At 42.8% G+C, this 18081-nt stretch overlaps 1 protein-coding gene and 1 pseudogene across 2 annotated transcripts in view; one reads left to right on the forward strand and one right to left on the reverse strand.

The window, feature by feature from the left end:
- Positions 1-2099: 2099 nt before the first annotated feature.
- LOC100997982 lies at positions 2100-5055 on the reverse strand (annotated as a pseudogene).
- A 334-nt stretch (positions 5056-5389) lies between these two features.
- CD247 (CD247 molecule) overlaps positions 5390-18081 on the forward strand; it is an 88129-nt gene continuing 75437 nt past the window's right edge. The window contains exon 1 of one of the 2 annotated variants that reach the window (XM_009193138.4): positions 5390-5650. In XM_009193138.4, coding sequence (XP_009191402.1) covers positions 5593-5650 — 58 coding nt within the window. In that variant the 5' untranslated portion in view covers positions 5390-5592. 2 annotated transcript variants of the gene reach the window in all.

An 18081-nucleotide genomic window follows, 5' to 3' on the forward strand; every position in this document is an offset into this window, starting at 1 on the left:
GAAATTGTTGTACCATTTTACATTCATCAGCGTATGAGAGTTTCAGTTCTTTCATATCCTGGGCAACACTTGATAACAACCAGTTATTTAATTTTAGCCATACTAACAGGTATGTAGCAGTGTCTCATTGTGGTTTTAACTTGTTTTTCTTTAATTATTAATGATATTTAGCATCTTTTCACATGCTTATTGGCTGTTCATTTATCTTCTTTTGGGAATTGTCTATTCAAACCTTGTGCCCATTTTCTTATTGAGTTGATTACCTTACTATTGAGTTAAAATAGTTCTTTACATATTCTGGGTATAAGTATCTGATGTATGTGTTTGGAAATAATTTCTCCTAGTCTATGGCTTCTTTTTCATTTTCCTACTGGTGTCTTACAATGAGCAAAAGCAAAACCTTTTAATTTTGTTGAAGTCCAGTTCACAAGTTTTTTCTTTGATGGTTTTTACTTTTTGTGTTCTATCACAAATATTTTTCTCCTATATTTAATTCCAGAAATTTTATAGTTTTGGGTTTTACATTTAGGTCTATGAACCATTTTAGATAATTTTTGTGTATGGTATGAACTGAAGGTCATTTTTTTTTCAGTATAGATATCCAGTTGTTCTACCACCATTTGTTGAAAAGACTACCATTTCCTGCCGAATTTTTCTTGTACCTTTATTGAAAACCAATTGACCATATATGTTTAAGTCTATAGTACCCTAAGTACTGCATGATAATTACGCCCCTTTTAATATTTGATATCTGGCAGGGTTATTTCACTCTCTTTACTCTTCTTTGCAAGAATTTTCCTGACTATTCTTGTGTTTGTTTTAGCATTATTTTTGTATCAAGATATAATTAAAATAACATAAAATGTATCCTTTTAAAGTATATACTTAAATGGTTTTTAGTATATTCACTACGTTGCACGCCATCACCACTGTCCAATTCTAGAACATGTTCATCATCTCAAAGGAACCCTCATAGCTACTGGCAGTTAGAACCAATTCCCCACTCTCACCATCCCCTGGCAACTACTAACCTGCTTTCTATCTGTATGAATTTGCTTATTCTGGACATTTCATATAAATGGAATCATACAATATGTAACCTTTTGTGCCTGGCTTCTTCCACTCAGCATAATGTTTTCAAGGGTCATCCAAGTTGCAGCATGTAACAGTGCTTCATTCTTTTTGATGGCCAAGTCATATTTCATTGTTTGGATACAGTACATTTGCTTATCCATTCCTAGTTGTGGTCATTCGAATTGTTTCCAGTTTAGGGCCACTATGAATAATGCTGCTATGAACATTCTTTTACTAGTTTTTGTGTGAGCCTAGATTTCTGATTCTCTTGGGTATGTACCTAGGAGTAGAATTGCTGGGTCACATGATACTATGTTTAACTTTTTGAGGAACTGCTAAATAGTTTTCACAAGGGCTTCACCATTTATATAACCCACAAAAACTATATGAGAATTCCAGTTTCTCCACATCCTTATCAACACTTGTATTGTCTGTTTTCTTATTTTAGCTTTCCTAGTGGGTGAGAATTGGTATGTCACTGTGGTTTTGATTTGTATTTCCCTAATGACTAATGATGTTGTACATCTTTTCATGTACTAACTGGCCATTTGTATGTCTTCTTTGGAAAAATGTCTATTTAAATCTTTGGCCAATTTTTCATTGGGTTATGTTTTTTATTATTGAGTCATAGGGGTTATTTATATATTCTGAATCCTAGACCCTTATCAGTATATTTATAAGTGTTTTCTTTCATTCTGTGGGTTGGGTTGTCTTTTAACTTTCTTTGTTCTTTCTTTTGTCTTTCTTTGTCATCATACTTTATGATTTCTTGTGAACTAAATATTTTCTAGAGGACAAGCATTGTAAGTATTAACATCGGAATCAGTGAAAACGATCAGTATAGATCAAGTTTTTAAGTGATATTTTCTCAGAAATGTATGTGTACAGGCTATTGAAGATTATCTATAAGCAATTGGTCTTGGAAAAGCATAATTTTTGAAGAACTCTCTTGCCCTGTGAGAGTGATCTAATATGAATAAATAAAATATATTTCTGTAGTTGAACTGAAAATAGGTACATCTCTGTTGTTGAATTCTAATAATTTTATTGTCTTTAAAAATTTACATACAGTACAATTCCAGTGTTCTTTTGAACTTGCTATTTTCTCAAAATTCACATAGCTATCCCAATAACACTCTTAAAGCCTTAAGCATGGTAATTTTATAAAGCCTCTTCTTTTAATGTGTCTCCTAAAGTCCCCTTATAAAATGTCTTCTTTTAAAATAGCCATCTTTGGAATACTTTATGATGCAGAGTTTTATTTATGTATGTTAGTTGTTTCAAGCCACTTCACATCACGGTTGTTGTATGATCAATGTGGCAAGAGTGAATATAAGACAATGCAAGTATGGACCACTAGTTATGTTGAAACTCAGACCCTTTGAGGATGCAAAAGAGAACCAGCAAGTATGCATCCTTCAAGTGGAGTAAAAGCTAAACAAACATACATCGGATAGAAACAAACAACAACAAAATCCTTATGGCTTTGTTGATCACCGTGGTGTTTAACTGACTCTATTTTAAGACATTTCTACACTTAGCCCTCTCTCCCTACTCAAGGTGCAGCAAATCACTTTCTTGTTAATAATGTATGTCTGTATCTTATCTTGGCTGTGTCTGTATTGCAGTCCACGGTTCAAGTCCTCAAGGCCACTGCCAGCACCCTGGCACACAGGGGCCTTCTGCTGTCTTTGTTGTCCTGTTGACTGCTAAAGAACTCAGACTAACAACGGTACTGCCCACATCCATGAGTTCCTTTTTGCTTGTTGTCATCTGTTGCCTTTCAAGTCTTTTCTGGAATCTAATGGTTTTTTGTTTGTTTGTTTTATTTTGTTCTGTTTGGTCTGGAACCCAGAAGACATTTATCTAGTAAAATATTAGGTGATAATTTCCTAAGAATTATTTCAACAGATTTAAACATTTTTTCTTTAACATAGGTGAGTCAAAGTCATTTACACTACACAAAAGTTAAGCATGTTTCCATCACCACTTTGCAGATAATAAAACGTTTTCATTTCCATGTCCATGGGGAACTATGCCCCCCAAGGTCCTCCACACGTGGGAGGGAAGAATCTGTTCAGGAACTCTCTGAAGTCAGTATTCATCAAGAAATGGGTATTTTGGATGATCACACCACATGAGCATTTCCACGAAGCAGACATTTTCACTCCAGGCTTCAATGTCCTTCATTCAGTGAGAGAAAAGTCAAAGGGCTGAAGGTTTTCCTTGATCTTTTCAGGATTAAAACTTTTAGGAATGACAGCCACTCCTTGCTGGATGTTGAAACGCAAAACAACTTGAGCTGTCATCTTATTGCACCTTTTTAGAAGTGCGCCCTTTAACGAAGGCGGAGAAGACATATTTGTCCAGGTGGGATTCCTAGTGGTCCCCAAAGGGCTATATGCAATCATGACGATGTCATGTTGTTGGCAAAATTTCAAAAGTTTTGGCTGGGTGGAATATGGGTGGCACATAATCTCGTTGCTGACTGGCTTGGGTTTGAATCCTGGGTTGTTCTGGATGAGCTCCAGCTGGCCTGCTGTTAAAACTGGATACTCCAAGGGATTTCACCAAGCCAGCATCTTTGCAAGCTTCCGAAGTCTCCCAAGTGGCACACAGATTTGACTTGTGATATAACCATTTGCCATTCTCACGTATAGGGTAGACTTCATCTCCTGGCTTACGGACCTTGGGTATTTCAATGATGTAAAGATCCACACAATCTAGCTGGAGAACCTTGAGCATCCTCTCTAGGCTTGGGCAGACCAGCTCTGGGTCATGATTTGTAGCCCACAGCTTTCCACAGTAGAAGATATCCTTCCTCTGCACCTTTCCTTCTGTTATTTCCCCCGATGGCCTCCCCAACTGTATCTTCATTTTGGTAGATGTAGGCTTCATCAGTGTGTCAGCACCCCAGGTCAATGACAACCTTCACTGATGAAGACTCAGACTAAATGTAGAGACAGACTACTTGGGCTTTAGTGACATCTCTACCTACCACCTATTTGCTGTGTGGCTTTGAGTAAGTCATTGGCTCCCTTAGGCGTCAATTTAGGCTCTGAGTAGGTACCAAGTCTGATGACAGGAATGCTGTTTCCATCACTTAGAGGTATGCGGTGATTTGCAGGACTCACTTTCTTCATAGTGTCCTTTGATGCACAAAAGCTTTTAATTTTGATGAAGTCCAATGTATTAATTTTATATTGAATTGCTGTGACTTTGGAGTCTTGGCTATTCTTGTACATTAATTTTTTCATATCAGTTTTGGAATCAGCTTATCTTGTCCTAAAACTTTTTGTTGGTATTTTCAATGAAATAGATTGATTAATTAAGGGAGAAGTGTGGTCTCCTTAAAAGAGAGCTTCCTATCAAAGAAGGGTATGCCTTTCCATTTACCCAAGTCCTTTCGGTGTTCTTCAGCCATGTTTTAACATTTGTTTTATATAGATATATTACAATTTTTAGACGAAGTTTATGTCTAGGTTTTAATGTTTTATTATTGTAAATTACTCTGATGTGTAAATGTTGGCAACTAACACAAGTGTTTAAAATACTATGTGAGCTACAGTATTTCAAACTATTCTATGATCCAAATTCAGGCCAAGTTCAGATCTGCAACCTCAGATCTACTCCAGCTCTTTGCTTTATAGATAAGGAAGTCTAGAGATGTTGAGTGACTGACTCCAGGCCACACAGCAAGTAGGTGGTAGGTAGAGATGTCACTAAAGCCCCAGGAATCTATCTCTACATTTGTCCTGACTCTGAATCCAGGGCTGTCATTTTACCAGCCACCATAAAATATTTGAGAGTCTAGGAAAATGGCAAATGTTCTTATATCCATCAAGAACTTGTATTTGCCTGGAGGTGGACTTTACCAATCAAGATAGGAATTAGATAAGAATTATTTTTTAATTTTTTTTTTAAATCTTTTTTTCTGAGACGGAGTTTTGCTCTGTCACCCAGGCTGGAGTGCAGTGGCACGATCTTGGCTTACTGCAAACTCCATTCACGCCATTCTCCTGCCTCAGCCTCCCCAGTGGCTGGGACTACAGGCGCCCACCACCAGGCCTGGCTAATTTTTTGTATTTTTAGTAGAGATGGGGTTTCACCGTGTTAGCCAGGATGGTCTCAATCTTCTGACCTCGTGATCCACCCACCTCGGCCTCCCAAAGTGCTAGGATTACAGGCGTGAGCCACCGCGCTTGGCCAATAATTATTTTTTTTAAAAAAAGAACATTAAAACAACGGTCAAATGAGAGAAAAAGCAAAATTCAGACAGACAGATACATACACACACCCCAAACCCTCAGACCTCCGGGGCTTCCTGCCTGTGAACCGAAAGGGGGAGTGTGAGTTTCTTGGCCTGTCGGCAGGTGCTTCTCAAAGGCCCCACAGTCCTCCACTTCCTGGGGAGGTAGCAGCAGAATAAAACTAGCAGAGACTCCTTTTCTCCTCATCCTCCCGGCCACCGCTGCCTCAGCCTCTGCCTCCCAGCCTCTTTCTGAGGGAAAGGACAAGATGAAGTGGAAGGAGCTTGTCACCGCAGCCATCCTGCAGGCACAGTTCCCAATTACAGGTAGGGCCGATGTGTCCACGGCAGGGAACTTCTAGAAACTCTGTGTATGTGGAGGGGGGCGGGGGGGGCGTGGGTAGTGGAGGGTGGTGAGGGGCTGGGGTCTCCTTCGAATCCTGCCCTCCTCAAATCAATGGGCAAGTGAGCAGTGAGGGGTTTGGCCCGGTGCTGGCATCGGCTCTGTCACAGCCGAGCTGGGCATCAGTTCAGAGCCAGCTGCTAGAAAACACAGCTCCTCCGGGTACAGATTTTTCCAGTGATAAGAGAGGAAGGAAGAAGGAAACAAGAGAGCAAACGAGGCAGGCCCAGGGTGGAGAAATGGAGAGGGAGTGTTTCACAGAACCTGGACAGGATCAGAAAATGTCAGCCAGGCCATGTTTCGTGCTGCGACGTTCTAGTCTCTTCGGCTTCTTTCACCCTCTGGCTGGCTCCGTCACTCAGCCCCTTTTTTTCTTCCTTTGCCAACAAAGAAGATTTCATTGGTCAGTCAAGGCCATGGCCTCAAACACCCCAACAGGCCCGGGAGTAAGTGGGGGTAACTAAGGAGGAAAGGGGCACGGGCAGGAAGCACCGGGTGGCAGCCTCCACGGCGCCTTCGCCACCTCATGGCCAAGGGTCCGTGTCTAGGCTCAACCCTGTCATGGCTGTCCCCACACCCCACCGCCTGGGGCTGCCGAATGACTCACCGTCCTGGGCTCCGTGACTCACCCCAACCCGCCCCTTAGGCGGCCATCTAGCCCAGCCAGAGGGCCAGGCATTGACAGAACATGGGGCAGATGAGAGGATGTGCCTGGTTAAGTCACCACCACGAGCAGGGCCCAGCCAACAAGAGCGCTCGCTCCTCACCTCATTCCCGTTCGTGGGAGCTTTGCTGCAAGCCTTTAGCTTCCACCATGTTTTCTAGCCCAGGTAATGAGGAAGAAAACCAGTGAAAAGAGGACAAGACAAACTGCTCAGGGGGATTGGCCTCGTGGCATCTTCCTGAGAAGCGGGGCAGGCTGAATTTCAATCTAAAGAAACAGGGAAGGTGGAGCAAGCAAGTGTCCTCGGCCCACCTGACGGCTCCTGGCAGCTCACCTTGGTGTGGGAGTTTGTGTAGGGGCCCTGTTGGGAGGGCGGGAGAGGCCACGGGCACTTCTGCTCCCACCAGGGAGCAGGGGCACAGCCCAGACCAGCGCCTGGGGGATTCTGAGGCCTGTGCAGCTGCAGGGGTTTCTGTCAGATCACAGCTGTTTTCTCAGAAGAGGCTTGTGGGGTCTGAGTCACACACACAGTGTGGCAGAGTGAACGTGCCTGAGCTTGCTCAGAGCAGCCCATCCTTATGTGCTGGGGACAAGGGGACGCAGAACAGCTGGAATTTAGTGACTGCAGAGGAGACAGCCAGGGGCAATAGCTCCAGCCTCTGAGCTTCAGGCTTGGGACACCCCACCAGGGAGATCATGTAACCTTTTAGGGTCTTTACCTGCAGTTTCCTTACTGGTCCATTTGTGTTCAGCTTGGAGAGACCAAGGTACGGGCAAAGTGAAGTTAGAGAGAAAAATGAAAGGCTGCTGGGTGGATGTGGCTGCCAAGCGTCGTAAACAGAACCCCACCCAGCAGACAAGATGGGGGCCGTGCCCCATTTCCACAAATAGGGGGCAGGAGGAGAAAACTGCACATTGGCTGGATTTTTTGCTTCTCAGTGCCACTTACTTTGCCTCTGTGGAGACTGACATTTTAGCTATTTTAGATAAGGCTAATAGACAAAAGTTTTTCAAAGTGTAATAGCCCAGACAACAAGTACGGTAAGACAAGGCGTGACTCGGAGAGGCCTCAGCACCGAGGGCTGCGATGGTGCTTGTGCTGCCTGAGGGGACACCTCCACAGTCTTCTGTGAGCGGAAAGGCCGCTTACAGCATTTCAGTCAGGTCTTCTCTCTCTTCTTGCTCAGTTACGTGACCCATTGCATACGCCCCTTTTAAAATGTCTACTTTTTACTAAGCTGTTGCATTTGCATTTCTTTGGAAACGACCAGATCATTAGGATCAAAGCAAATGATGACCTGGTCTGTCCACATGAGGAGGCCTCCCTAAGAGAGATTCTACCAAGACGGTCACCAGGGCTTGAGGCCAGAAGAACCTATGATGGCGTGCCTGCTGGCATGGGCACACTTGTGCCTGCAGAGCCCCTAGTGCCTCTAACTCCCTACTCTGCAGTAGCCAAGAATGCACCCGGCGGTCAGTGTGGTCTTTGTCTTTTATCAGTGAGGAGATGCAGCTCTGACATGCAGCCTTGGGAAACGCAAGGCTTCCAGGTTTGTGAGCAGCTCTGCTTTTAGGAAGGTGGCTGGACGTGGTGGAAAGAGCCAGGCTAATCTCAGGTGGTGTCCCAGCGCTGCCGCTTCCTAGCTGTGCAACCTTAGGCAAGTGACTTAACCTCTCTGGGCCTCAGTTTTCTCACCTCTAAAGAAAGAATTATAATACCTTCTTTGCAGAGATATGACAATGAGAAGTAATGTAATGTGTCCAATACATAGTAGACAGCCAATAAGTAAAAATTGTGTTTACTATTACTATTATTACATCTTGGACTGTCTTCTTGTTCTCAAAACCCAGAAACAGGCAATGGAAACCCACAGCTGGAATTCTTAATTTGCTTTCAATGTGTTGTAAAGCAGCAGTGGGCATTTTCTCCATCTGTTGCAATCCAACTCATCCCTCTTCTGATTTCTGGGCACACCCATACCAGCACAGAAACATAACAATGATCCCAGGGGTAGGCCCGATGGTGAACAAGGAGCAAAGCTCTGGCTGGTCATAGGATGACTGTTACATCCACCATTTTCATTTTTTAAAGATACTTACTCTGCAGGGGAATATTCTCCCGAAGTAAAAACATGTCTGAAAAAATATGTACAAGATGGGGGCCGTGCCCCATTTCCACAAATAGAGGGCAGGGGAATTGGCTGGATTTTTTTTACTTCTCAGTGCCACTTACTTTGCCTCTGTGGAGACTGACATTTTAGCTATCTTAGATAAGGCTAATAGACAAAAGTTTTTCAAAGTATCACTTTGAAAGGAATTAGAAACAAAATCCACCCAGTCATCACTGGTTGGGGTAGCCACCTAGATTCTGAAGCCAAAGGGCTATTGGGGGTGCACAGCAACTGAGTATCTAAATGCAAACGTCTTGAACACTAAATCTTTGCTGACATTGCTGGGAGGTGAATGTCAGGCAAGTTGTTAAGTGATACCAGTACACATTTTTCATCAATGGCATTTTCACCATCAGATTGTTTCACCCTCCGATTGCCTAGCTCTGCTCATCCAAATGAGCTATTTCATTTTTCGATTTTAGCATTTCTCAGGCTTACTAGCCTAGGGATCACATCTGCTGCTGCTAAGCATCCCCCAGAAACAGTCCTGGGGTGCTCTGGCTTAGGTGAATAACCACTGCTCTACTTAATTTTAAATTCTTCGTAGTTTTGCTTTTGTTCTTTAAAAAAATGCATTTAATTGTTATTGGATATACACTTTTCAAGTCAAAAGTGACCCAGCATTGTGTCTTTGCTTTGTTTGGAAGGGTCCAGATGCCCTGAGGGAAGTCTCTTAGATTAGAGTTGTCCAAACACGCACTTTGGGAATCCTTTCTCCCAAGCCTTATTTATCTAAGGCTCAGGACCTTACATAGGTCAGAAAATTGAGTTAATAAATACCGGAAATAGTTCAAAATAAATTTCTTAGCTCTGCTTGGGCCAAGGCTAATTTTTATTAACACTGAAGTGATGGTGTTAGTCACTTTGAACAAACATTCAATTTGGTTAAAAAAAAAAAAATTAAACCGGTCATTTGACCTGTTAAGCAAAACAAAATGATCACTTCAGTCAATGCATGTACATAGTATGTCTTCCGGTCTAAAAAACAACTTTAAGTTCCCTGAAAACAAAGACGCCCCTGTCACACTCACAGCTCTACCCAGCACTTAGCATGGTACCTGGAGCAGAGTCAATGCGCAATAAGTATCAATAAGAATTGTTGAATGCACGTTGGGAGGCCGAGGCAGGTGGACCACCTGAGGTCAGGAATTTGAGACCAGCCTGGCCAACGTGGTGAAACCCCATCTCCACTAAAAAATGCAAAAAATTAACTGGGCGTGGTGGTGCGTGCCTGTAGTCCCAACTACTTGGAAGGCTAAAGCAGCTGAATCGCTTGAACCTGGGAGGCGGAGGTTGCAGTGAGCCGAGATCGCACCACTGCACTCCAGCCTGGGCGACAAAGCAAGATTCCATCTCAAAAACATAAATAAAATAAAATAAAATAAGAATTGTCAAACGAATTAAAAGGTGAGTGAATGAAGGAGATCTAGATGCTTTCATATGATTAAATTAACTTTAATAGTTTATTTGGCAGGTATATTGAATTGGCATTATTTGGACCTTTCCTCTAGAGAATGTAGTATTAAACAATGTATTTTAAAAACAAAACAAAAACCAGAAATTAAACAGGTGGAGGGGACAGGGCAGTTTGAGTGATTAGAATTATTTGAAATGAGTTGCAAGGATGGTTTAAGATAAAACCCTGCCGTTATTAAAATTTTCTGGTTGGACCATATGAAATTTCCACTATTTGTTTATTTCAGATCTACAAAAAGGATAATTTCATATGATTCAACTAACATTATAACTAAAAATAAAGAAATGTGCTCATTTTTTTCTGATTAGGCTTTAACACCGGAGAAAAGCAGAAAATAAACAAGGCTAACGCTGTTGGAGATTGTTAACTAATGAACTAAGAATAAACTAATGAAAGGCATCAAGTAGAAAAAGACTGGATTATAGTATAAATCGCAGTATCCAATCCAATCACCCAGTTTCCTCAAAATATAGAAAGAAAAAGCAAGATACTTACTATTAGTCTGGTTTGATCCAGGTTACTAAATAAATATTTCAGGTAGCCAACATTTTTCTCTTCTCTTAGTTTGAGATATTTTAATAAAGATATAAAAATCACTGAAAGAAGTTAAATTTTTTTCAAAATTCCTAACAAGCCAGCCCAATAATATTGCATTCTCACTTCTTTATATTCAATCCAACATTTTTTACAAGTGCGTACATATCTTTTTATAGTTATCATAAAAAAGTTTCAAGTGCTTTTTTTCTTACTATTTTATTGTAAGCATTGTTTTCATGTTTAGCCTTTGTGATTGTTTTTAATTGCTATGTAAGCTTCCATAACACCCATGCATCGTATTTTCTTCACTATTTCCTTATTGTTGTACATTTGGACTATTTCTAATTTTTGTTATTTTAGCTAATCCTACAAGAAAATCTTTACATATGTAGCTTTTGTTACTTTCTTGGGCAAATCCAGGAATGACAATTGAAAGAATAGGTTAAAGTAAAACAGCATTTTGCGGGATACGCTAGACTTCTGTTGAAAACAATCCCATCAAGGAAAGACAATGTGTCTCTAACTCTCTGTGACCATCTCCAAGCCTTTGTGTCTTCTCTGGAGCAGGCACTATGGTGGAGGGAGAGGAGGCTCTGGAGCCAGAAGTACTGTGCAGCCTTCCCCTCCCCACCTCAGAACCCCGTTCTTCCTCTGTGAGATGGCGGCAATGGTGCCTCCTCATGCAGGGGACTGTGGAGCGGAGATCTGATTCGGAAGTGCCTAAACACAAAAGGCACTTGGAAAGCCAGAACCATTAGCATATGTGTCTCAGTTTCCCAATCTGCAAAATAGAATATCATTTTCCCAGTGCAGTAATGGGGAAACACTGGACTGACATGCTTTTTTTCTTCCTCTGTCATTACATTGCAGTGTGTAGCTGCGCAGAAATTTCTCTCTAGGCTTTAGTTTTAGCATCTGTGAGATAAGAAATGAAGAGAGGGTTGAACGTCCCTTTTAGCTACAAAATAAGTTAGGTGTGCTCTTGAAATTACAAAGTTTTAAAGAACGTTTAATGACTCAGCCCCCCGATCCTTACCCCACCCCACAGATATTGGCTCTCAGAATTCAGAGCCTGAACTTCCTTCTTCCTTGCCTCTCCAAATACTTTTTAATTCTGGGCTCTCACCTTATCACAGTATTTTTAACGTTCTAAGTGGGAGCCTCTGCTGTGAAAAATCCAAGGACAAAGTCCATCCCTTCTGCTTGTGCATCGGCTGCAGATTTACTGGGGGCCATGCAAGGACTTCGGTTGGTGAGAACGGACTTGAAGAGAAAGCAAATTACTGCCCGAAGCAGCCAAATTGCAGTGGTGAAAAAGTTAGGTGTTTGCACTGTCCACTTTGCTTGCCTGTTATGATTTGTGCTACTCAGCAACTAATTTTCAGGCTCAAGGAGAAAAAAATAAATAGAAAGCTTTAGAACAAAGACAAGCAGGACCCTTGCCAGTCCAGACCGCCGTTCTCTGAGTGCAGCCATCCCTTTATAGTTACAAAATGCGTTTCCATGCCTTTGTTTACTGGATCCTCATAGTAATCCTATGGCAAGTAGCAGAAAAAGTAGCAGGATTTATCTCTTCTCATAAATGAAGAAAGTGAGGCTCATAGGTCTGGGGCCTTGCCTATGAGTAGAACCAAGCCACAAGCATGGTTTCTCCGGGCCCTTGTACAGGGCCCGCACCTTGAACAGTGTGCAGCTGCTCACCCAGGTCCGTGCACCCTCATATACCCAAAGACTGAATTCTGAAGCCTACTTTTAAAGGTATTCCCCTTACTAAGCACTTATTCTTTTCCTCTCAATTTTTATGGTAAAAAATAATTATTTTGATGCTGAACATTCTCATTTGATACACATTTTCTGCTGAGTATGAATATTAGGTTATTAATATAGAACTATGTTTTTCTAGAACATATTATTATGGTTCTAAATGGAGAACTTACATTTTCTCCAAATCTGATAACTCCATGATTTCCATTTTACTCTCAGAAAATGTATCTCTTTTGGAACTTCTTGAGAGGGATGGGCCTCAATTTGCAGTTCAACCCACTCCTGTGTGTGCAGGTGTGCACAGCTCACCACGCCACCTTATGCAGAAGTTATAAGTAAAATGTAAGTTACATCATATTTGAGAGGTTTTGCCCTAAATAAATTGCCCATAATTAATCTGCTTGGTAAGAGTGGATCTCCATGTGGTGTGAAGGTTTTATGTGTATGAGATTCTCTAAAAGAACAGCACACCGTCACGCACAGACTCTGAATTGAGATTTGTTTTTTTGCGAACTCCTCCAGGACTGGGAGAGTTATCTTTGAATGGCAAATGTCTATAATCTATTCACAATTATTTATGTCACATTTTAGCCTGGGGTTCACCTGCAGGCTCGGCGCAGGTAGTGCAAATCCTTGTGCTGTTGACTAGAGCAAAGCAAAAGATGGTTTTCTGGTGCTCAGAACAAACGCATGAAGCATTAAACAGCTGGAGATGTGAATATCTGAGACTCTTAGTGGGCTACCCCCAAAGCTGGCTGAGAGGAGGGCTGGGAAGAGGGGAAGTATTCAAGTGCTGCAGCAGGACGTCTACGATGGGCTGTAGGTGCTGTTGCCTTTGCCAAGCCATGGCAGGTGGGGAGGAGGGCTCAGAATGGAAACCAACATCACCATTTAAGATGAACAAACCTCTACTCTCCTCTTTTGCTGTAGACACTAGAGTCTACTGTGTCTTCTTGTATTTTGCTAATTCCCCACCATGCAAAATTGTACTGGCTCCAAGACAGAATGTGAATGACAGCCCTCAGTTAGACCTGCCCTTTCGTCATCTGGGTTGGGCATGATGGTGGAGAATGGGAGAGAAGGATGATAGGGGAAAGAGTAGAAAAGACAGACTGGTCTCATCTAATTTTCTTCTGCAACCTGTTCCCCTGGGTTGATTGGCCTGAGCAGCCTGCTGCAGGGAGAAGGCAGCTGAGCCAGGTGACCCACTATGGGAAGAGCCTGAGCCTAAGCCCCAGGGGTTGCAGGTCAGTGTGGGTGCTGGCAATGTGCACGCCAGCGTGTGTTTACCCATATGCTGTGGTGGTTGCAGGTGTCTGTGCCCCTGTGGGCCTGTGCTGGCGCATGTGGTGCTGTGTGTTTGTAGATGTGTCCTGACATGCATGTGCAGGTGTGCATGCGTTGGTGTGTGTGGCGCATTGTATGCTCCCCTGTATGCTGATGGATGTGTGCCTGCGTCTGCAGGGAAGTGTTTTTATGTGCAGCAGTGAGTGATTTTGTATGTATGGTGTGTGTGTTTAGGAGGAGTTTGGTGGCAGCAGGACAGCTCCATAGAAGGAAGGGCAAACATTACTTGAGCTCAGGGCTGGCAGTCTGGGTTCTGGGTAGGTGAGCAGAGAGGCGGAGATGTCACAGATCATGTTCCAGGGATTCTGCAGAGAAGGGAGACAAGAAAATCTCTGTCGGATCATGAAGAGGTGTGAGTGGCTTCTTCACAGCTGCATAGACTTTTCAGGTTGGTCTGGCCTGACTCCCGTCAGAGCTCTCTCATCTTCCAAGTAAGCCTGGGGTCTTTCCTTTTTTGTAGATTTCTTCCTCTCAATTCTCCGGACTTAGAATGCAGACCCCACCCCATCCCCCACCTGCAGAAACCCTGTTCACCCCTTAATTCTAAGCCCAGATGTATGGGGATCCCCCAGACCCACTGTTGACATTGTTACCAGCGTTAAAGTGACACAAGCAGGTGGAAAATTGTTGTTCTCAGAATTCAGGGTTAAAAACCCCACAGAAATAGTTCCCTCGAGTGAGGCGTTCCCAGAGCAGAGACTCGGCACCCAGATAGTTTCAGGAGCACTTATCTGTCAGCAGAAAATGTCGCCAGCTCCCCAAATGCTTACCAGTTCTTCCCACAGCGACCATCCTACGTATTTTGGCTAAAATAGGCAAAAATGCATTTAATGTTTTTATTTTTTCACCCTCGGAATAGGTTGGCAAACAATCCAATAAGGTGGTTCCCAATGGCCTAATTTGCCCAGCAAGATAACCAGATGGATAAGGATGTTTTTTTTTTTTTTGAGACGGAGTTTCGCTCTTGTTGCCCAGGCTGGAGTGCAATGCTGCGATCTCGGCTCCCGCAACCCCATCCTGGGTTCAAGTGATTCTCCTGCCTCAGCCTCCCAAGTAGCTGAGATTACAGGCATGTGCCACCACACCTGGCTAATTTTGTATTTTTAGTGGAGATGGGGTTTCTCCATGTTGGTCATGCTGATCTCGAACTCCCGACCTCATGTGATCCACCTGCCTCAGCCTCCCAAAGTGCTGGGATTATAGGCTTGAGCTGCCGTGCCCAGCCATGATTTTTAATATCTGATTATTTAAACCATCTGACAGCCCACTTGACTTACCAATTGAGTAAATATTTACCAAGCACCTCTCATGTGCCCCGAATCAAACAAACAGTCCTGCAGATGGTTGGCTCAACCAGCCCACTGACCAGGCCAGTGTCTTGAAGACGAAGGTTAAATGATTGAGAGCCCGTAAGCAAAAGAAAGTGTCCCTGGTCCCAGAAATCACGTTCTCAATTTTTACAAAAAGGTCTAAATTTGTCTTCAGGCTCACTTCTTTATGGTCTCATCTAATTTTCTTCATTGTGTGGGCCTGTGCTAATTTCCATGCTGAGTTTAGTAGCAAAGGAAGCGTATGTGGGGGATACCACCCAGGATTTTTGAGTCAGCCGAGAGAGCTTCAGAAATTCCTCCTTTGATTTCCTCAGAGTCTAGAGAAATCTTTGTCTTTTCTCCCACTTAACTATCAACGTTCAAAGCCCAGACCTACATAAAATACACAAATGCTTTCTGGACAAAATGAATCTTGTCCGTTTTCTTTGGGTTTCATTGGGAACAATAAAGATTGAGCTACAAAAGGTTGGCAAAGAGGATTATCCTTTTTCTTTCTATTAAACATAGAGGCTTCAAAAGAACAGCTCAGAAAGTCAAATAATTGTACCCACTATCGCTCACCTATCCATCTCCCTGCTGACCTGGCCTGTGAAATCCCCTTTAAAAACTTGGCCAGCTCTCACCTGCCCATTGCAAATGCCGTATTGTTAAATGTTCCCATCTATAATTCCATGAGGGAGGCTGCTATAAAGCAAACTCCTTCCATTTCAATGGAGCATCTCGTCAGGGAATAGCTCTTTGGGGTGGGAGTGGTGGGGTGCCTCTAATTTTCAAAGTGTTGTAATATCTTGTTGGAAAGGGAGCTACTTGGAAACCAGAAATGGGCTGTGAATAGAGTTATAGCCACAGGCTCTTGCAGTCCAGAGGGGCTGGTGGGAAGGACATGGAGGGTAAGATTTTGGAAGCCGTTTTTGATCTTCATGACAATTTCTTGATTTTGTCAGTTTGGAAGACACATTTGTTAGTTTTTAGGTATGGCTGTAAACACAAAGTCTCAGACTTGAAGCTGACCTAATTCTTCATTTGGTTTCAGACGATAGCTTCCTCAGAAAATTCCTGTCAGCCATTTTGAAGAGCACAAAATGGCTCCTATATGCCAACGGATAGAGAGAATTTGCTATTTAGGGATTTTTTTGTTTTGTTTTGTTTTTTGTTTTTTTAGATAGGGTCTCTCTTCTTCACTCCGATTGGAATGCAGTGGTGTGATCACAGTTCACTGCAGCCTCGAAATCCTGGGCTCAAGCAATCCTACCACTTCAGCCTCCTGAGCAGCTGGAACCATAGGGGCACACCATCGTGCCTGACTAATTTTTTCTTTTTTTGTAGATACAGGCTCTCACTATGTTGCCCTGGCTGGCCTTGGAAACTGCTGGGCTCAAATAATCCCCCAATCTTGGCCTCCCAAAGTACTGGGATTGCAGGCATAAGCCACCATGCTGGCCTATTTAGAGATTTTTTAATTTGGAGTTGAACATTTAATAGCAGCATTCAAGCCTGGAATAATATCAATTAAGAAAGAAAAGAATAGAAATCTAACCTTCCAATTGGCCAACCATCTAAAATTCAGTGTAGAATGATCAACAAAGGAAGATGGTATTGAGCTGCTGGGTCCTCTGTATGGAGTCAGAAAAGAGGCCTGGTTCACCTGGCTCTCCATGTTTTCCCTGTAGAGTCCTTCAAACCGATGGTCTTTCTCCACCAACTTTGACCCTGGGCCATCATCTCTCTCTCCAATCACCATTCCTTCTCTTTGAAGGTTAAAAAGAAAAAATTTCAGGCCAGGCATGGTGGCTTACACCTGTAATCCCAGAACTTTGGGAGGCCAAGGCAGGTGGATCACCCGGGGTCCAGAGTTTGAGATCAGCCTGGCCAACATGGCAAAACCACATCTCTACTAAAAATAAAAAATAAAATAAAATAAAATAAAAAATAAAAAAAGCCGGGTGTGGTGGCATGCTCCTGTAGTCCCAGCTACTCAGGAGACTGAGGCAGGAGAATCGCTTGAACCTGGGAGGCTGGGGTTGCCATGAGCCAAGATCGCGCCATTACACTCCAGCCTGGGCGACAGAGCGAGACTCCGTCTCAAAAAAAAAAAAAAAAAAAAAAAAAAAAAATTCACAGGGAACATACAATAAGCCTTATTTAATGGAGTTCTGAATTATGTACATTTGAAAAAATGCAATCTAAAAAATTCATAAAGTCTCACTATTTGTAATATTCAAGATAATGTAAGATTTTACATTTATTCCTATGAGAAACTAATCAGAATTTTGCAAAGCCTTTAGGAATGCATCTCTCATGTAAAGTGTAACTACTTTGTAGTCAGAAGTGGCTTGTGGCAATATCATGATTAGGCTGGGGTAGGGTTAGGGGCGGTACCGCTTAGTTCTACCTTTAGTGATAAGAAGAGTAGACAGCCAGCCTCAGCAACATAGCAAAAACCTGTCTCTTCTAAAATACAAAAAAAAAAAAAAAAGAGAGAGAGACAGAGAGAGAGAAAATATTCACTGGGCACGGTGGCACCTGCCTGTAGCTACTTGGAGGTTGAGGTGGGAGAATCGCTTGAACCCGGGAGGCAGAGGTTGCAGTGAGCCGTGATCACACTATTGCACTTCAGCCTGGGCAACAGAGTGAGAGAAGGAAGGAAGGAAGGAAGGGAAGGAAGGAAGGGAAGGAAGGGGAAGGGGAAGGGGAAGAAAGAAATGAAAGAAAGAAAAGAAAGAAAAGAAAGACGGCATCTCTCTGGGAAGATTTTCTGTGACCAGAGTGGGACTGGGCTGGTATGTCAGAATCTTGGAATATTTGAGCTGGAAAGTATTATAGTTACCTTCAAGTTCCACTTCTGGATTTTATCAGGGGAGAAATGATGGCCCTACAGAGAAAAATAATCCAGATCAAGAAACTGCCATGTCATAAGCAAATGGCAAATTCAGCCCTTAAACCCAGGACTTTTGATTCTTGCTCTAGCTGCCTGTCTTCTGGGCTGCCAAGCTGCCCTGTTATAAGTAAATGGTGCTTCTGGAGCCAGTCACTTGGGTCTCAGGTGTGTGTGATGAGACCCCAC

The sequence above is a fragment of the Papio anubis genome, chromosome 1 (genome assembly GCF_008728515.1).
Source record: "Papio anubis isolate 15944 chromosome 1, Panubis1.0, whole genome shotgun sequence".
In the NCBI taxonomy this organism is placed as follows: domain Eukaryota; kingdom Metazoa; phylum Chordata; class Mammalia; order Primates; family Cercopithecidae; genus Papio; species Papio anubis.